The sequence below is a fragment of the Rhinatrema bivittatum genome, chromosome 8 (genome assembly GCF_901001135.1).
Source record: "Rhinatrema bivittatum chromosome 8, aRhiBiv1.1, whole genome shotgun sequence".
In the NCBI taxonomy this organism is placed as follows: Eukaryota; Metazoa; Chordata; class Amphibia; order Gymnophiona; family Rhinatrematidae; genus Rhinatrema; species Rhinatrema bivittatum.
The window spans coordinates 170,140,481-170,161,781 of NC_042622.1; the positions used below are offsets into that span (position 1 = coordinate 170,140,481).

The following is a 21,301-nucleotide window of genomic DNA, read 5'->3' on the forward strand; positions in this document are numbered from 1 at the left end:
TTTGGTCAGGTGGGTCTCTTGTAGAAAGATAATTTCAGCCCCCATCTTCCCCATCCCAACTACCTGCCCCCGCTCTGCCCGCCACGGCTAGATCCAACATCTGATGTCTTCCCACCCTGTGCGATGAAAAGGAGATCAATAGACTAGCAAATGAAAGCACCACGTACCACAAGGATATCTGAGTAGTTCCCCATCGATGACACAATGAATAATATACCATATCCCAAGACCCTTCCACCCCTCCCCCCTTCATTATTCTGCCTAGAGAACCGGGCAGATCTACTATAGCAGATGGGATCAGTAGCGCCATCGTAGCATGCTTTCCCTCCCCCTCTGATCCAACACCAATGATAAGTAACCATATAAACAACGATAACCCTAATAAAATCCTACATTTAACATTTGCTTTAGTACCACATATGACTTATCCATGTAGTGATCAGTTCGTTTGACTCCCTTTTAAAGTGACTAAGCACTGCGGTAGCATCTGGGATACTCAAGTGATCAGCCATTTCTTGATTGTCCGTTCCTCTGCGGTTCGACGTCCTGTCTGCGCAGCCTTCGACCGCCTTTCATCACCCTTTGCCATTTCGGTGTTTCAGGAGGTGAATTAGTAGAATTCCTTTTCGGTGCAGGGGGAAGCTTCACCATGTGGCCTGCTTCTTTCAAGATGGCCGCCGCGTCATCCACTGACTGTGCTTTTGTAGTCGTCCCATTGATTGTAATGGCCAGGCCGAACGGGTAGAGTCAGCGATAACGGAGCTCTTCCTTTCTTAAAATGGAGGTAATGTCTCTAAATTCCATCCTTTTCTTGAGCATGATAGGGGAAAGATCAGCAAAAACGGAGATAGTGTTGTTTTGCCACTCCCATTCTTTTTGCTGTCTCGCTGCCTGCCATATCTTTTCTTTTACCAGGAATCTGGTGAAACACATGACAATGTCTCTGGGTTTGTCCCCAATCTTCGGTCCCAGGGACCTATGAGCTCTTTCTATTTCCATCTACAGCGGGGTTGCTGGAAGCGCCGAGTACTTCGGCAGGAAAAACTGGACGAGTTTTTTAATTGTTTCCACGCAATCGGTGTATTCTGTGGTCTCGGGGATGCCGCGAAATCTCAGGTTGTTTCATCGACTTTGGTTTTCAAGGTCCTCTAATTTATATTGCAGCTCAATCGTTTCTTGTGAGAGCTGTTGACCCTGATTTTGTAACGCTTCTGTTTTTAGAGCCTGAGCATCTAGCCTGCCGTCAAGTTCGTCGACCCGTCTGCAATGTCGGATATTTCCTCTTTTAAGTCCGCCATCATGTCCATTAATTCTTTTTTATTAGTTTTCATGTCTTTTCTAAGGTCCCCAAACCATTGGCGAAATTCCTCTCTGGTTGGAGCAGCATGCAAGCTCGTCGCTCTGGTGCCGCAATCAATGTCTCCTTCATCTTCGGACACCTCCACGCTTCCGGGTTCCCCTGTGTCTGTAGGCCTCATTTCTCCCGACTCGTTTTTGGAGTAGGAAAACTGTCTGAAATCAACTCCTTTCTTCTTTTGAGCCATCATGCAGTAAAATGCTGCCTTTTTGTATGCCGCGGGAGAAAGTTTCGCCAAAAAAGATAGGGTTTTTCACTGTTTATTGCTTGGTAAGTCAGGGAGCTCTGGTTTAAGCGACCATTCTACTCCGCGGTGCTAGCGCCCCCCCCCTTTTACTTCACCTTTTAACCATGCCAGTAATCATTTTGCCTTCCTTCCACCTTTCTTAATGCATGGAATACATCTGGTCTGTGCTTCTAGGATGGTATTTTTTAACAATGTCCATGTCTGTTGCACACTTTTTACCTTTGTAGCTGTACCTTTCAGTTTTTTTTTCTAACTATTTTTCTCATTTTCCTTTTGAAAGTTTAGCGCTAGAGCAGTGGATTTACATACTGTCCCCCTTCCATTCATTAATTCAAATTTGATCATATTATGATCACTATTGCCAAGCGGCCCCACCAAATCCTGCGCTCCACTGAGAATTAGATCTAAAATTGCTCCCTCTCTTGTCTGTTCCTGAACCAATTGCTCAATTAAACTGTCTTTTATTCCATCCAGGAACTTTATCTCTCATGCTAATTTCTCTTAGCATTTCACTGTCAGTCTGACCATCTTGACCAGGTGGACGGTAGTATACTCCTATCACATAGTCTTCCCTGACACCCAAGGGATTTCTACCCGTAAAGATTCGATTGTACATTTAGTCTCATGCAGGAACTTTATCTTGTTGGACTCTATGCCAACCCAGACATAAAGTGCCACCCCACCAAAAAGATGTTCCTCTCTGTCATTGCGATATAATTTGTACCCCAGTATAATACTATCCCATTGGTTATCCTCTTTGCACCATGTCTCTGAGATGCTAATTAAGTCTATGTCATCATTCACTGCTATACACTCTAACTCTCCCATCTTACTTCTTAGACTTCTGGCATTAGCATACAAACACTTCAAGTGAGTTTTTTGTTTGTATTTGCCTTCTGCTTTTCAGTTGACAGGGATAAATTGGAATCTTTTAGTTCAGGTGAGTTTTAATTATAGGCACTTGGACTACCTAGAAGATGTGGTAGGCCTGATTGACAAACTGAAGAGTGGGTAAATCACCTGGACTGGATGGTATACACCCCAGGGTTCTGAAGGAACTAAAAAATGAAATTTCAGACCTATTAGTAAAAATTTGTAACCTATCATTAAAATCATCCAGTGTACCTGAAGACCGGAGGGTGGCTAATGTAACCCCAATATTTAAAAAGGATTCCAGGGGCTATCCGGGAAACTACAGACCAGTTAGCCTGACTTCAGTGCCAGGAAAAATAGTGGAAAGTGTTCTAAAGATCAAAATCACAGAATATATAGAAAGGCATGGTTTAATGGAACAAGTCTTGCCTCATAAATCTGCTTCACTTTTTTGAAGGAGTTAATAAACATGTAGATAAAGGTGAACCGGTAGATATAGTGTATTTGGATTTTCAGAAGGTGTTTGACAAAGTTCCTCATAAGAGGCTTCTAAGAAAAGTAAAAAGTCATTGGATAGGTGGCGATGTCCTTTCGTGATTTACAAACTGGCTAAAAGACAGGAAACAGAGAGTAGGATTAAATGGACAATTTTCTCAGTGGAAGGGAGTGGGCAGTGGAGTGCCTCAGGGATCTGTATTGGGACCCGTACTTTTCAATATATTTATAAATGATCTGAAAAGAAATACGACGAGTGAGGTAACGAAATCTGCATATGATACAAAATTGTTCAGAGTAGTTAAATCACAAGCAGATTGTGATAAATTGCAGGAAGACCTTGTGAGACTGGAAAATTGGGCATTGAAATGGCAGATTAAATTTAATGTGGAAAAGTGCAAGGTGATGCATATAGGGAAAAATAACCTATGCTATAGTTACACAGTGTTAGGTTCCATATTAGGAGCTACCACCCAGGAAAGAGATCTAGGCATCATAGTGGATAACACATTGAAATCATCGGTTCAGTGTGCTGCGGCAGACAAACAAGCAAATAGAATGTTGGGAATTATTAGAACGGGAATGGTGAATAAAACGGAAAATGTCATAATGCCTCTGTATCGCTCCATGGTGAGACCGCACCTTGAATACTGTGTACAATTTTGGTTGCCGCATCTCAAAAAAGATATAGTTGCAATGGAGAAGGTACAGAGAAGGGCAACCAAAATGATAAAGGGAATGGAACATCTCACCTATGAAGAAAGACTAAAGAGGTTAGGACTTTTTAGCTTGGAGAAGAGATGGCTGAGGGGGGATATGATAGAGGTGTTTAAAATCATGAGAGGTCTAGAACGGGTAAATGTGAATCGGTTATTTACTCTTTCGGATAATAGAAAGACTAGGGAGCACTCCATGAAGTTAGCATGTGGCACATTTAAAACTATTCGGAGAAAGTTCTTTTTCACTCAACGCACAATAAACTCTGGAATTTGTTGCCAGAGGATGTGGTTAGTGCAGTTAGTGTAGCTGTGTTTAAAAAAAGGATTGGATAAGTTCTTGGAGGAGAAGTCCATTACCTGCTATTAAGTTCACTTAGAGAATAGCCACTGCCATTAGCAATGGTAACATGGAATAGACTTAGTTTTTGGGTACTTGCCAGGTTCTTATGGCCTGGATTGGCCACTGTTGGAAACAGGATGCTGGGCTTGATGGACCCTTGGTCTGACCCAGTATGGCATGTTCTTATATTCTTATGTTTTCTTGTTAATGGAACCTCTCTGTTGGGATGCCCTAACTCTAATGCATCATTAGTATCCTTTGAAGATTCCTCCCTCCGAACCATGCGCTGCTGAGCTACTGTCGGCTTTCCCCTTTGTACTAGTTTAAAAGCTGCTCTATCTCCTTTTTAAAGGTTAGTGCCAGCAGTCTGATTCCACCCTGCTTAAGGTGGAGCCTATCCCTTCAGAAAAGACTCCTTCTTCCCCAAAAGGTTCCCCAGTTCCTTACAAAACTCAATTCCTGTTCCTTGCACCATCGTCTCATCCACGCATTGAAACTCTGGAGCTTTGCCTGCTTCTGGGGACCTGCGCGTGGAACAGGGAGCATTTCAGAGAATGCTACCCTGGAGCATCTGGATTTCAGATTTTTAGCTAAGAGCCTAAATTTGGCTTCCAGAACCTACCTCCCACATTTTCCCATGTCGTTGGTGCCCACATGTACCATGACAGCCAGCTCCTCCCCAGCACTGTCTGAAATCCTATCTAGGTGACGCATGAGGTCTGCCACCTTCGCACCAGGTAGGCATGTTACCAGGTGATCCTCATGCCCACCAGCCACCCAGCTGTCTACATTCCTAATAATCAAATTACCAACTATGATGGCCGACCTAACCCTTAGCTCCTTGGCAGAAGCCCTGGGAAACACATTCTCGGTGCAAGAGGATAATACACCACCTGGAGAACAGGTCCTTGATGCAGGATCATTTCCTGCTGCACCAGGTTGATGCTCTCCGATCACTTCCTCCAAGGCAGCCCCAGGGGTGCCAGACTGGAGTTGGGACTTGGCTACTGTGTCCCTGAAGATCTCATCTATATACCTCTCTGTCTGTCTCAGCTCCTCCAGGTCTGCCACTCTAGCCTCCAGAGATCGGTCTCTGGAGCTCTTTGTATCGGATGCACACTTACAATTTCTCACCGGCGGGTAAAAAATCATACATGTGACACTCGATGCAAAAGACTGGGAGGCCCCCCTCTTGCTGCTGGACTGCTGCCTTCATCTTAAATGTGTTCAGTTCCTAGTTAAGTTTTAGGTCGCTATGGGTGTAGGATTGCATACATTTAGGGTCCTTTAAATGTATTAGTGTATTCACTGTATATCTGGTAGTGACATACAAGGGAATGATCAAACTCTCGATAAGGTGTGGGGAATTTCTGAGTTTAAGTTAAAAGGCTTTTTTTTTTTTTTTTAAGTGTGAAAGTGACATTTGCCTATAAATTAAAGGATGGGCTAGGGTGGGTGGGAGAGGGGTAGGAGGGTTGGGAATACAAACACACAAACTTCTGTTTGAAGCCTGACTTTCTGACTACCTATTTAAAACAAAACACAAGAACACACTAAATAATATATCCCAATAGTTTACTTCTCCCCAATACTTTTAAGTTTTAAGAGTACATTTAGAGTATATTACTGAACTTTGTAACCGTAAAATATTGGCACACCATGGATAACTTAGAAACCTAACCAAACCTATTTCGTGCCAAAATGTAAACTGTTGTGATGGTGTATTACTAAACGACGGTATAGAAAAATTTTAAAATAAAAATAAATAAATACATCAATATTCCTAGCGCTACAGGAAGTATATTTAGGTCAAAATGGCCTGACAGCTCTGTGAGTCTCTTGAGACCATGTAATATGTGTGATTACTCTCTGATGAGAACCAGAGGCCTTGCAGGAGAAGATTAACAGAAGAGAAAAAATGATTTAAACATAGTTTATATTTCTAGAGCAGGCCAAATAAGCTAAGAGGGATGAGAAAGCAAATTCTTTGCTGAGCTCTTAATCCTCACTTGATGACATCTACATGTCCTCAGTAATTAGCAATAAGATTGGGAATACTGGAGGAAGCCCTGAGCCTGGATCAGCTTTGGCATTTAAAGGGACTCTGGTGTTTGTGCTCACAGAGTTATCCCGAAAAACTGGTTGAGAGGGAGACATCTGCAGCAGGCTTGTGTAATTAAGATAACTGAAGTAATTACTATAATTATACCTTCTAGAATTGGCAAGATTTGGCAAGTGAGATAATTACAGTGTTAGGAACAGGGTGTGGGATTTCTGGAGTCTGTGTCTCGCAGAGTCGCTGCTTCCTAGTAGTACAGTATATATATAGGGGCTCACCGGAGAGCTAGGCAGCTGGTACAGCCAGGAGAGAAGCAAAGAGGGAAGGTGTAGTGCCCAAAACAGAAAGGCAAGGTAAGATCTGTGTTCTGTCATCTGACCTAAAGCTTCCCAACTAGTCACAAAATGCAGCGCAAATGGCACCATACCATGGACAGCTGCCCCCAGATCACCACTTTCTAGAGGCTTCTTTTTTTTTAATCCTTCTTTCGCTATGATCGCTATAGACAGTGTTTATTCTTCTTGTGATAGCTCGGTATCTTGTTGGCGTTTGACAAGAGCAGCCTTACGGCACTCAGGAATTTTCAGATATTGCAGATCAGCGGTGAAGGTCGGAGCCAGAGACTTGGCTCACAGGGAAACAGAATTGGGATTCAAGTACATTCCAGTGGTCTTACCCTTCTTGTAGAGTTTGGAACATTATAAAGACAAGACACAGAAGTCATAAAATATGAGGAGATGCTTAAGAACATAAGAAGTTGCCATACTGGGTCAGACCGAGGGTCCATCAAGCCCAGCATCCTGTTTCCAACAGTGACCAATCCAAGTTATATGTACCTGGCAAGTACCCAAACATTAAATAGATCCCATGCTACTGATGCCAGTAATGGTAGTGTCTATTCCCTAAGTAAACTTGATTAAAAGCAGTTTGTGGACTTCTCCAGGAACTTCTCCAAACCTTTTTTAAACCCAACTATATTAACTGCCCTAACCACATCTTCCTGACAACGAATTCCAGAGCTTAATTATGTGTTGAGTGAAAAAGACTTTTTTCTGATTTGTTTTAAATGTGCTACTTGCTAACTTCATGGAGTGCCCCTAGTCCTTCTATTTTCTGAAAGAGTAAATAACCGATTCACATTTACCCATTCTAGTCCTGTCATGATTTTACAGACCTCTAACATACCCTGCCTCAGCCATCTCTTCTCCAAGCCCTAACCTCTTTAGCCTTTCCTCATAGAGGAGCTGCTGCATCCCTTTAACACTGTGAAGCCATTTCCATAAGTCACCCTTGGTCCTTCACTCCTATGGGTCGGGGATTTACTTCAGCCTTACAACTCCACATTATCAGGAGTCCGGACTTTCAGATTTTCATTCCAGGGCACTTTAGTTCTTGATGTGCTGCATTAACACAGATAAATTAACTGTAAATATAGGCAACCAGAAAGAGTTGGGCAAAAATCACAGGCTCAGACAAAGCTGCTGATTAGCTAAGGAGAGAGCTAATAAAGCATCCATTCTGGAAGCCAGATGTTCATTTCATCAGGCCAAGACTGGGCCAAGCTTACTAATTCTCATGGGTTGGTTTTCTCCTCCTCTCAACTGCAGCCCATGTCATACTTATTTCTTATTTATCTAGTTGTTGCTCTGTTACTGCGTTCTACTGTTTACTGTTCTATGTAAAGACAATGCCTATATATACATTGGTTGTAAGTTACATGTAAACCGACACAATGTGCAAACGGTTGTCGGTATATAAAACCATTTAAATAAATAAATAAATAAATAAATAAATAATACTGTCATTTGACGGGTGAGGCTTTTTCGTCACTTTTTATGGAGAAAGTTCATACGATTTGCTTAGAGAATGGCCCAACTTCATCAGCCTCATTCTCTAAGCCACTGAGCCCTTCTCTTGTTTTAATAGAAGAATCTGAGTCTTTGGAGCAATCAGAAGTTCTTATTCTACTCCATTCTTTCTGTCTTTGAACTTGTGTCCCTCTTCCCTAGTTAAGTAGGCAAGAGGATCACTCCGAGATTTATTGATTGCTATTATTGATGCTTCTGGTACAGAAATTTCCTTCCCTACTATATCTAAGTCTGCATAAAAAATCCATTCTGGATCCAAATAAGATAAATAGCTACAGGCCTGGGACAAATCTCTCTTTCCTCTCAAAATTCGTGGAGATTTAACTGCTTAGATCCTTACCAATCTAGCTTTCAAGTCGGGTTTAATAGTGAAACTGCTTTTCTTACACTGGTGGATGATTTACGTTTGAGTCTTGATATAGGTTAAATCCCTCACTGTTGATCCTGTTAGATCTCACAGCTGCTTTCAGCACCATTGACCATGAGCATCAGTTTCCAAGGCAGAGCTGCTTCATGGTTTAAGCTTTTTTTTTTTATCGAATCATTCAGTGGTTTGGGCTGGAGAATTGTGGAATCCCTCAGAGGGTTATTTTATCACCCATTTTATTTAATGTTTATATCATCCAGTTTTAGAAATTGCACTGTGGATCACTGTCTGGCTGATTTTATTAAAGTACATGGATGCCTGGCTGCAGTTTCGCCTATGAAAATGAATAAATTAATATTAAATGCTCAAAAAACTGAGATGATTTGGATCATGAATTCTGAGTTCAAGTTAAGTGGGAATAAGTTTTTTAGAGGATTATCCCTTTCTCCTAAGATGCAAGTGAAATCTTGCTGTTATTCTAGGCTCACTCTATCCTTTGAGCCTCATGTTCCTTTTCTGTGCCAGTGCATCTGTTTAAGTTAAAATTGATTCATTCGTTGAAGCCTTTCTTATCTGAAACTCACCTTAAGATGGTGATGCAGTTAGCAGAATTTTCATTAATGGATTATTGTAATTCACTTTTTTACAAGTCTTCCTTTAAAATGATTGTTTAGTTCACAAATGGTCCATAAAGCCTCTGCTCGCATTTTAACTGGTCCATCTTTACTGGATCATATGTATTCGGTTCTGGCACTTCTTCATTGGCTGGCAGTAGTTTTTAGGTCACTTTCTAAGATTATTTGCTTGACGTTTAATGTAATTCATGGTTCTAGTCCCCGATAAGTGATGGAGAGGATAAGAAAATATGAACTTGTATGATGCTTGGATTCTAGTGATAAACGTCAATGCTGTATTTTCCTCCCTTTAAAGAATACAGGTTAGTTAAAACAAGGAAAAGTGCCTTTGGTTGTGTGGCTCCCGCATTAGGGAATTCTTTTCCTAAAGAATTATGACTTGAGGATGATTATCATCGCTTGAGATGTTTTTTGAAAGGTTACTTATCCAAGAAGACTTTTTTTCTGATCATGATTTTTGTTTTTGAGTTATCTCAGGGTGGGTTTTTAGAATGCACACTGATATTTTGTTTATCTGCTTATTTTATGTGTTTTACTTGTGTATGTTTTTATGATTTTTCTATAGCTGCTATTTATGGTTTTGATATACATCCCCCAGCATTCTAAATGAGCAATTAAGAAATTTAATGAAAGAAAGAAAGAAATGGGATATTACAGGAAGTTAAGAAGGGAATACATTTAAATGGGAGTTAAATTGCCAGCTGGCCAAAAAGCATGATGAGATGGAACTGCAGTAAATTAACAGCACTGTAAAAATTGTCTATCTCTGAAAAGGCTCCCTAGTTTTTGCAGTAAATTAATGCAGAATAGGGAATGGTTCTTGTCCATAAAGCAGCAAAGGTGCCCCACCCTGCTCACCTTCTACAGGCTAAGACAAGTCTCTGTGGAGTATTTGGGGAGGGCAGGGGAAGAGTGCTGGGTTATGGACAATGAATTATTTGTTTCCTGTTTGGAGAATTTACAAAGTGAAAGCACATGATCAAGAATTTTTTTTTGTTTGGGGGGGCAAAGTGGCTCTTTGTACTAATTTTGTTTTATTCTTGAAAGATTAAAATGCAGATCTTTGTGAAAACCCTGACTGGCAAGACCATCACATTGGAAGTAGAGTGCAGTGACACCATTGAGACTGTGAAATGCAAAATCCAGGACAAAGAGGGCATTCCACCTGACCAGCAGAGGTTGATCTTTGCTGGCAAACAGCTGGAAGATGGCCGCACCCTTTCAGACTACAACATCCAGAAAGAATCCACTTTGCATCTGGTGCTGCGTCTCAGAGGTGGCATGCAGATCTTTGTGAAAACCCTGACTGGCAAGACCATCACACTGGAAGTAGAACCCAGTGACACCATTGAGAATGTGAAATGCAAAATCCAGGACAAAGAGGGCATTCCACCTGACCAGCAGAGGTTGATCTTTGCGGGCAAACAGCTGGAAGATGGTCGCACCCTTTCAGACTACAACATCCAAAAAGAATCCACTTTGCATCTGGTGCTGCGGCTCAGGGGAGGCATGCAGATCTTTGTGAAGACCCTGACTGGCAAGACCATCACACTAGAAGTAGAGTGCAGTGACACCATTGAGAATGTGAAATGCAAAATCCAGGACAAAGAGGGCATTCCACCTGACCAGCAGAGGTTGATCTTTGCTGGCAAACAGCTGGAAGATGGCCGCACCCTTTCTGATTACAACATCCAGAAGGAATCCACTCTGCATCTGGTGCTGCGTCTCAGAGGTGGAATGCAGATCTTTGTGAAGACCCTTACGGGCAAGACCATCACACTGGAAGTAGAACCCAGTGACACCATTGAGAATGTGAAATGCAAAATCCAGGACAAAGAGGGCATTCCACCTGACCAGCAGAGGTTGATCTTTGCTGGCAAACAGCTGGAAGATGGTCGCACCCTTTCAGACTACAACATCCAGAAGGAATCCACTTTGCATCTGGTGCTGCGGCTCAGGGGAGGCATGCAGATCTTTGTGAAGACCCTGACTGGCAAGACCATCACACTGGAAGTAGAGTGCAGTGACACCATTGAGAATGTGAAATGCAAAATCCAGGACAAAGAGGGCATTCCACCTGACCAGCAGAGGTTGATCTTTGCTGGCAAACAACTGGAAGATGGTCGCACCCTTTCCGACTACAACATCCAGAAAGAATCCACTCTACATCTGGTGCTGCGTCTCAGAGGTGGAATGCAGATCTTTGTGAAGACCCTGACTGGCAAGACCATCACATTGGAAGTAGAGTGCAGTGACACCATTGAGAATGTGAAATGCAAAATCCAGGACAAAGAGGGCATTCCACCTGACCAGCAGAGGTTGATCTTTGCTGGCAAACAGCTGGAAGATGGCCGCACCCTTTCTGACTACAACATCCAGAAGGAATCCACTCTGCATCTGGTGCTGCGTCTCAGAGGTGGAATGCAGATCTTTGTGAAGACCCTGACGGGCAAGACCATCACTCTGGAAGTAGAACCCAGTGACACCATTGAGAATGTGAAATGCAAAATCCAGGACAAAGAGGGCATTCCACCTGACCAGCAGAGGTTGATCTTTGCTGGCAAACAACTGGAAGATGGTCGCACCCTTTCCGACTACAACATCCAGAAAGAATCCACTCTACATTTAGTGCTGCGTCTCAGAGGTGGCATGCAGATCTTTGTGAAAACCCTGACTGGCAAGACCATCACATTGGAAGTAGAGTGCAGTGACACCATTGAGAATGTGAAATGCAAAATCCAGGACAAAGAGGGCATTCCACCTGACCAGCAGAGGTTGATCTTTGCTGGCAAACAGCTGGAAGATGGTCGCACCCTTTCAGACTACAACATCCAGAAGGAATCCACTTTGCATCTGGTGCTGCGGCTCAGGGGAGGCATGCAGATCTTTGTGAAGACCCTGACTGGCAAGACCATCACACTGGAAGTAGAGTGCAGTGACACCATTGAGAATGTGAAATGCAAAATCCAGGACAAAGAGGGCATTCCACCTGACCAGCAGAGGTTGATCTTTGCTGGCAAACAACTGGAAGATGGTCGCACCCTTTCCGACTACAACATCCAGAAAGAATCCACTCTACATTTGGTGCTGCGTCTCAGAGGTGGCATGCAGATCTTTGTGAAGACCCTGACTGGCAAGACCATCACACTGGAAGTAGAGTGCAGTGACACCATTGAGAATGTGAAATGCAAAATCCAGGACAAAGAGGGCATTCCACCTGACCAGCAGAGGTTGATCTTTGCTGGCAAACAACTGGAAGATGGTCGCACCCTTTCTGACTACAACATCCAGAAAGAATCCACTCTACATTTGGTGCTGCGTCTCAGAGGTGGCATGCAGATCTTTGTGAAAACCCTGACTGGCAAGACCATCACATTGGAAGTAGAGTGCAGTGACACCATTGAGAATGTGAAATGCAAAATCCAGGACAAAGAGGGCATTCCACCTGACCAGCAGAGGTTGATCTTTGCTGGCAAACAGCTGGAAGATGGCCGCACCCTTTCTGACTACAACATCCAGAAGGAATCCACTCTGCATCTGGTGCTGCGTCTCAGAGGTGGAATGCAGATCTTTGTGAAGACCCTGACGGGCAAGACCATCACTCTGGAAGTAGAACCCAGTGACACCATTGAGAATGTGAAATGCAAAATCCAGGACAAAGAGGGCATTCCACCTGACCAGCAGAGGTTGATCTTTGCTGGCAAACAACTGGAAGATGGTCGCACCCTTTCCGACTACAACATCCAGAAAGAATCCACTCTACATTTAGTGCTGCGTCTCAGAGGTGGCATGCAGATCTTTGCATAAATTTTAATATGCAAAATCATTTTCTTAGAAGTAGAACCCAGTGCCGGTCAATTTTTGTTTGGCAAACAACTGGAAAATCATTGCACACTTTTGAAATACAAAGTCTAGAAACAATTCATGCGCCACTCTGTTCTGTACCTTCCTGAGGAAGACAGAGCTTTGTGAAGAAACTGAGAAGACCATCACCTTACAGGCAGAGCTATGGAGTACCATTGAGAATGTAAATATGGAAAATCAAGATAAAAAGATATCCTGCCCAACCAGCACTGATTGATCTTTGCCAGCAAACAACTGGAAGATGGATACACACTTTCTGTCTACAATGTCCAGAAAGAATCTGCCCTTTATCTTGTTCTGCATCTCAGAGGTTTTCTGATAAAACAAATTAGATGTCTCATAATTCAGTGGGAAGGTAAGCTATCTCTGATGAGCTCTGGGTGTATGGAACATCTAGGACATGTTCTAAAGAGAGAAGTGGCACTACCAGTTTGCACTGTTCCTTTCTGACTGGAAGATAGAGCCTATTGTCACCTTATGTAGTATCTGTGTTAAAATCATACTTGTAATGTTCTCTGATTTGTTTTTACACTGAATTGTATTGTGTATTCATTGGGCCTCCATTGTGAAGCTTTCAGGCATGCTTTAGCAATTCTTCTATATGGTTAAATAAAGATTGTGCTCTTTAAACAAGTAACTATTTGGCAAAAGGTTTATTTATATAGCAAACAAGAAACCATGCTCTTACATAAGCAGAAATTGCATTCACTGATTTCATAGTGCCAGATGTGGCCTAAAGTCTGCCGTCCAGAAGGGAACCTTATCAGAACTGCCATCCAAATTCTTCTGAGAAGGGGCTGGGCTATGCTGGGAAAGTTCTGGAAATCCAGAAAGCTTGTTCCCATTCTTGGTTTAGGATGATGATGTCCAGTCTAGATCCTGACCACTAGGAACATGTTTGTCTAGGAAAGCCACAGAAATGAAACAGAGGATGCTTACAAAGTCTTCGCAGATTGAAAATGCTTTACGTGTCAAATGGTGGCTGCGCATACTCCAGCCTCATTTTTCCACTGGGGACTTTATTAGTTTAATTTCCAACTCTTAGATTCCTTGATTAATTTTCTAGCACTAGGCCAAAGGAATAGCTGCCAGGAATGAAGAAGTAAGTGCCGCCTTGGAGGAGAAAGGTCACCTGGAAGGAGAGCATCAGCTTGCTGAGGCAGGAAGCAATCCTGTAGCTAGGACCTGCCCTCAAGGTAATGTAGGATCCTCTCGCACTGAGAATAGGCCTCCAGGGGCACGTGCCCAGGAGGGAAGGGTTAGGAAGGCAATTATAGTTGGTGATTCGATTATTAGGAATGTAGATAGCTGGGTGGCTGGTGGACATGAGGATCGCATGGTATCTTGCCTGCCTGGTGCGAAGGTGGCAGACCTCATGCATCACATAGATAGGATTTTAGATAGTGCTGGGGAGGAGCCGGCTGTCTTGTACATGTGGGAACCAATGACATAGGAAAGTGCAGGAGGGAGGTTCTGGAAGCCAAATTTAGGGTTTTAGGTAGAAAGCTGAAATCCAGAGCCTCCAGGGTAGCATTCTCTGAAATGCTCCTTGTCCCAAGTGCAGGACCCCAGAGGCAGGCAGAGCTCTGGAGTCTCAATGCATGGATGAGACAATGGTGCAGGGAAGCGGGTTTTAAATTTGTTATGAACTGGGCTTCATTTTGGGGAAAGGGGGGGGGGGGGGTAACCAGAGTGAAACCAGGCTGCTGGCATTAACCTTTAAATAGGAGTTAGCACAGCTTTTAAACTAGATGATGGTGGAAAGCCAACATTTGCTCAGAAGCGCATGGTTCAGAATGATGTATCTTTGAAGGATACTAAGAGAACAGGGAAAATAAGGCATCCCAGTAGAGAGGTTGCAATAAATGCCAAAGTGGACCACGTGTCTTTAAGTAAAGTGCAGAAAGATTCCAAAGTTCCCCTGTCAGTATTAGCAGGTTGTAATACAAACAAAAACCCAGTGTATAGCACTGGATGAAGCGGTAGATATAATTGGCTTCTCAGAGACTTGGTGGAAGGAGGATAGCCAATGGGACACTGATACCAGAGTACAAATTATATCTCAATGGTAGGATGGATGAAACAGCATAAGCACTGGCAAGTCATATGCAAAGCATTGATAAGGAAGACAAAGAGAGAATTTGAAAAGAAGTTTGCCATAGAAGCAAAAACTAAAAAATTTTTTCAGGTACATTTGAAGTAAAAAGCCTGTGAGGGAGTCATTTGGACCATTAGATGATCAAGGGTGTAAAAGGGGCACTTAGAGATGACAAAGCCATAGCAGAGAGACTAAATGAATTCTTTGCTTCAATATTCACTGAGGAAGATGTAAGAGATCTACCCATTACCAAAAAATAGAGTCGCTAGACAAAGTACACAAAGTATGTTATACAAGGAAAAAAAAAGCATCCATCAAACTATTAATATTATTCTTGGGTATTTCCTATATCGGACATCGACGATGCAATGTTAAAGATCATCATAGCACCTGTCAGTGCAGAAGTAATTGTTCATATGCATAAACCAGGTCATGTGTAATCATTGCTTTGAGTATTTTTTTTTAGAATTTCTTTTGCAAATAAAATTAATTGAGTAAATAAAATCAATTCCCTCAAGAGCTTCCTTTTTCACTTGTGTAAAAGGAGCAGTGATTCATTCCACCACAGGAACTTCAAGCAACAACCCGATATAACGTTATGTTTAGAGTGAGTTCTGTGTCAGGGATACACCTTGTACAGGATGTCATTTGTTTTCGTAGCATCAAGAACTTCAATTTGTTCGTGCTGCAAATTGACAAACTAAAGAGTAACAAATCACTTGGACCAGATGGTATGCATCCCAGAGTGCTGAAAGAACTGAGTCACCCCCCCCCCCCCCAATACACACACACACACAGCTCTGCCAGTGCTCCTCAGTCTTGCTCTGCAGCTCCTTCTCTATTCCAGCACTGAGACCCCCCCCCCCCCCCCACACACACACACAGCTCTGCCAGTGCTCCTCAGTCTTGCTCTGCAGCTCCTTCTGCTATTCCAGTACTGCCTCCCCTCCGCTAATGCAGCTCCTCCTGCTATTCCAACACTGAGACCCCCCCCCCCCAAAAAAAAAGAAAACCCACACAGAGCTCTGCCAATGCACCTTATTCCTGCCCTGCAGCACCTCTCGCTATCCCAGGATTAGGTTTCCTGATTGTGACAAGTTGTCTGCAGATTTGGTAGTGTGGGCAAACATCCCATGGGAATTTGGTTGATTCCAGGTAACTCATTTCCCTAATACTCATTTAAATCAAATTCCAAGGCCAGTCTCCAGGGTGTAGCTGGCCTTGCCAAACTAAGTACTTTCTAATGTAACTTTTGGCAGTATGGGCTCTGTAGTGGGAAAAAGAGCCACAGTCACACTTTTTTCTCAGAGCCTGGACTCCCTGCCAGTAGCAGCCACTGCAGATATGATGGTATAGTTAGTAATATTAATAGCACTTGGAGGCTTCAGTCTGATAACACAGCAATTCCCTCCTAACACTGAGTAAAATGACCACCAGCTTATTTTATCAGCACTAGTCCAAGGGAACAGAACTCATGTAAAGAAGTGCTTCCCTTAACCCACTCCGGCCCCCACTGCCAGCCCACTGCCTCCCCCTGGGGCAGCTCACTTTTATTCTGTGAAGGGGATTTGCTGATTGTGAAATTAGCTAAATTCACAGACTTCCAGCGAGCAGATCTGTGTGCTAACTACAGGTTATTTTTTATGCTGGATCCTGTTTAATAAGGACAGAGACATCTCTCTTGCTTGTATAGTTCCCCAGTTTCTGCTAATAGAAAGGAGAAGGAAGACTTGACCAAGGCATCGGCAGGAGCAAAGCATTACAGAGAGAGAGGCCATCGGCAGCAGCACAACTGCCATTTATATTCACAGTCAGAGCTGGCCATGAAGCTAATCTGTCACAACACGCCCCACCCCGATAATTCACAACCACCATGAACCTGAAAAATGTTCCCACTGATTATGCACATCCACTATGAACCCACTGACCAGCACCTCTGCCCCCCCCCCCATCCCTAATAATTCAGAATCACCACAAACCTAAAACCCCCTACTCCCTGCTGATTATTTAGAACCACCTCTATCCCATAGACCCCCTTCCCCTGGGTTATTCACAAATTATCTATTTATTTATTCATCTTCTGCTTTTCAGCACTTGAAAGCGGATTACATTCTGGTACTGGAGGCATTTCCCCGTCCCCAGAGGGCTCACAGTCTAAGTTTTGACCTGAGGCAATGGAGAGTGAAGTGACTTCCCCACTGGTTTCCCTGGTTCATAACCTGCTGCTCTAACCACCATAAGTCCACCAATGCCCCCAATCATTCCCACCCTTCAGTACGCATGTTGCTTAACCAGCTGCCAACCTCCCTAGGGAACTTGTACTTTTTAAACTAGAGATTACCAGGTGACTCTGGGTCATCGACGACAAGGCTAAGCCAGCTCTGGTATTACACCATGACCTGCACCGGACTTGTCAATCCAGTTCAACAGAGGCAGAACCGCAAGCTGATAGATGAATACAGAGGAAAACTAGGGTCCGGTTCTGCTGATCTGCGGTGACCTGCAGTCATTAAGCTACTGACTAATTCCACAGTGCAACCCCCCTCTCCTGGTCAACCCTCCATTACTGGTTAAACTGGCATGTTACCAGTCACCTTGTGCAGAAGGCGATAATGGTCTAGCCAGGAGGGTGCTGGCCATGCTCCAGTAGGTGACAGTCTCACCCCTGAGGGAATTCTCTGCTGAGAGCTGAAGTAGTTGGAAATGTGGTACCTGTTTTTTGGTTTTTTTTCCCCTAATGATGCATGCACAGAGGATCCTGCTCCTTATACAGCAGAGCAGGATCCTTAACCTGGACTGGATTCTCAAACGTAATTTTCCCATGTGACTACCAAGGGCCTCTGACTGCAGTAATGGGGGGGGGGGGGGGGGTGGATAACTCTGCAGTGAGAGCGGTGGAATTAAGTTGCATGGGGGTTAAGTGTATGAACCAGTTCAGAAATCTCATTATTAACAGCCACCTCTGCTGCTTATGGACTGTGGTAGTTGTTTGTCGAGTCCTGTAAAATATGGCAAAAATGTCTGGACCTCAGCAAGACTGTACAGGACTGTTACTAGAGCTGCACTACACAGACAGAAGATAAAGAGCTTGAGGGATGAGGAAAGAGTTCCCCACTGCTTAGTAAGATCTCCAGCTCCTGGTATGTAAAGGGGCCATGGCTCAGCCTGCCCCTTTACATGGCTGAGGCTAAGACCTGGATGTGAATGTAAGCGGGATGAGCTGATCCAGAAACAGCCCTTCTACAAACTGAGAAACAGCAACCTGGACGGCCATCAAGCTGAACTGAATTAGTAAAGGGATCGCCGCATGCAGGATTTAAAATACTCATTGGTAATAAGGATTCCACCCTAATCCAAATGTATCCCCGGGCCTTCCCTGACAATAATCTCACAGTCTCTGGCAAATTAGGATTCTTATGGATAAACAGAAGGGGTTCCCCCCCCCCCCCCCATCGGAATAGGTTCCTAATGATTGGATCCCTGCTCTTTATTTTATTACCTCACTAGTGTAAGGGCCTATCAGAACTGAAAGGAGACTCCTCCCACCTCCCCCCTGCCCCTGAGAGCTCTCCTTTCCTCGCAGGTCTCTCCCATGCTCTGATATAATTTGCATTATACTTTGTCTTCAATCAAGGTTATGAAAGCCTGACTTTTGGGTGACATGCTGGAAAGTACTCCTAAGGAAATGAAACCAATCCTTAAATGATCCCTAAAAGGCAGCACAAATCTATTTTTGGCATTTGGCCAACAGAGTGACCAACACGCAGAGCAAACCTGAGAGCCAGAGAGAGAACCAGAGATAATAAGTTCCTCTGGCAATGGGAAATCTCTTTGCCAAAGCTGGAGAAAAACCGCCAGAGTGAATTTAACACGCAGCCGTGCCTTCTCAGTCGCCAGACCGAAAATACGGAACTCCCTACCCAATCACATTCAACAACTCACCCCAAAAGATGACTTCAAAAATGCCTTAAAAACGTACTTATTCTCACAAGCCTTTCCTAGCTCGGAACATCAACCTAACAAGTTAAGAAGTGCCATTCACCTTTATTTATTCAGAGTCTGTACTTCGTGTTTAGTATTCAATACTTTTATTTTTGGTTTTATGCCTTGTTGATTATTATGTATGTTCCTTTTAATTGTAAACTGCCTAGTTCCACTTTGTGTGTGTATATGCGCTATATAAAAACCTTTTAGGTTAATAAATAAAATAAAGGGTCCGACCAGTCAGTGACAGATTTGAGCTCAGGGTTATATGGATATGACCTCTTTACCTGTTTCTTTAATCCCTAAGGGACAGTTAGTGAGTGCAAAGCCCTTTTGGTGCCTCCTTATAATTACCTTTAATTGTCTAATAATACAAGAAAACCCGTCATCCTGGGACAGTATTCTTCAAGGTAAGGCCTGGGGGGCCAGTAGTGGCTCCCATGGACCTCTAGGGTGGTGACCTACGATTGGTCCGCTGCCCTTGGGGGGGGGGGGGACGGACATCCTGAGCGTACTCCATCTATGACTGTAGGCACAGCTGGAGAGGAGCAGGTAAAAGCAGGCAGATGTTATGGTGAGAAGATCCCAGCCCCTGCTCCAGTCTCGGCCTGGCCCAGCAGTTAGTTGCAGTGGAGAAGGGGTTGCAGTCCATGGAAGCAAAGAGCACCACCCTTAGCTCACCCGGACCCCACAGTAAGTCAGAGAGGAGCAGGAGGGCAGACCACTCTGCTGAGAAGATTAAAGCCTACATCTGGCTCTGCAGTGCACTGAGAGAACATAAGAAATTGCTATACTGGGTCAGACCAAGAGTCCATCAAGCCCAGCCATCCTGTTTCCAGCAGAGGCCAAAACCAAGCCACAAGAACCTGGCAAGTACCCAAACACCAAGAAGATCCCATACTACTGATGCTAGTAATAGCAGTGGCTATTTTCTAAGTCAACTTGATTAATGGACTTCTCCTACAAGAACTTATCCAAATCTTTTTTAAACCCAGCTACACTAACTGCACTAACCACATCCTCTGGTAACAAATTCCAGAGCTTAATTGTGCATTGAGTGAAAAAGAATTTTCTCTGATTAGCTTTAAATGTGCCCCATGCTAACTTCATGGAGTGCCCCCTAGTCCTTCTATTATCCGAAAGAGTAAATAACCGATTCACATTTATCCATTTTAGACCGCTCATGATTTTAAACACCTCTATCATATCCCCCCTCAGCCGTCTCTTCTCCAAGATGAACAGCCTTTTCTCATAGAATTTGCGCAGAATTCCCCCCTGCACAGCCAGGGTCTCCTCCATGTTTGCCATTTTCTGCACAGAATTGATTCTGGCAAAGATGGAGTAGACCCTCCGTATGCCGTGTCCTGCTTGCAGCAAAGATGAAGACTCCGGCCGCGAGCAGAGCCCATCCCACTTGTGGCGAAGATGAAGGTCCTGGTGAGAGTGAGTGTATGAGGAAGGGGGTGTGTGTGTGTGTGCGTGTGAGAGAGAGAGAGAGAGAGAGAGATTGTGAGCCTGGAGGGGTGAGAGAGAATATGTGAGGGGAGGGCGCAGGGGGGGCAGAAGGGGGCACAGAAGGGGACAGAAGGGGCAGAGTGGGTGCCATCTCATCCCTCACCTCAGGCAGCAGATTGCTTTGAGCTGCCCTTGGGAATAGCCACTGCTATTACTAGCAACAGTAACATGGAATAGACTTAGTTTTTGGTACTTGCTGGGTTCTTGTGGCCTGGATTGGCCACTGTTGGAAACAGGATGCTGGGCTTGATGGACCCTTGGCATGTTCTTATGTTCTTATGACATTGGAGGGGGACAGACAAAACTTGGGAGGAAGACTGCCCTCCCCAACCTGGTTCTGTTCGAGTCGTCTTGGATCCAAAATGGGCTTAAAAAAGTTGGGTTTGATATTGCTAATGATTTATTTGATTTATTGATTGGCTTATCTACTTTGTTGGTTTATGAGGTATGCACAGTATGCTTTTGATTTTGTAGACGGCTTTGGGGCTCTTGAGGATCAGCGGATTAATAAATACAAGTGGAGATTTGGATTGACAGAGGCTTCACTGTGAATCAGATTTTTTATAGGCTGCCGGGTGCTACATACAGCCCCCAGGTCCAGGACACTTTTTTTTCACCTGACGATTTGTGTATTTAAAGTGCTTAAATAAAAGAAGAAAGAAAAGAAAAAAAAAAGACGCAACCGTGGCAGGAAGAATCCCGGTGCTAGTCAGGATGGCCTCGGGCGCTCTCCCTCCCCTCCTGCCCGTCAGCCCGGGAGCCGCCCGGGGGCAGGGCTGGGCAGTCCGTGCCACCGCCGTGCAGCCTATGCCGGGGCCCGCGGCAATGTGAGCAGCCAGCATGGGCCGGGCGGCGTGCAAAGGCGCGTGCCTCGCCCTCT

The 21,301-nt window shown here is 44.0% G+C and overlaps 1 protein-coding gene across 1 annotated transcript; it reads left to right on the plus strand.

Moving 5' to 3' along the window:
• The first annotated feature begins 6,361 nt into the window (after nucleotides 1-6,361).
• On the plus strand, nucleotides 6,362-12,762 carry LOC115096547 (polyubiquitin-A-like). The gene is given in 3 exon segments (XM_029611311.1): nucleotides 6,362-6,443; nucleotides 10,008-12,650; nucleotides 12,652-12,762. Coding segments are annotated over 2 exon segments (2,715 nt in total). The 5' UTR covers nucleotides 6,362-6,443; nucleotides 10,008-10,013; the 3' UTR covers nucleotides 12,730-12,762.
• Nucleotides 12,763-21,301: the final 8,539 nt, after the last annotated feature.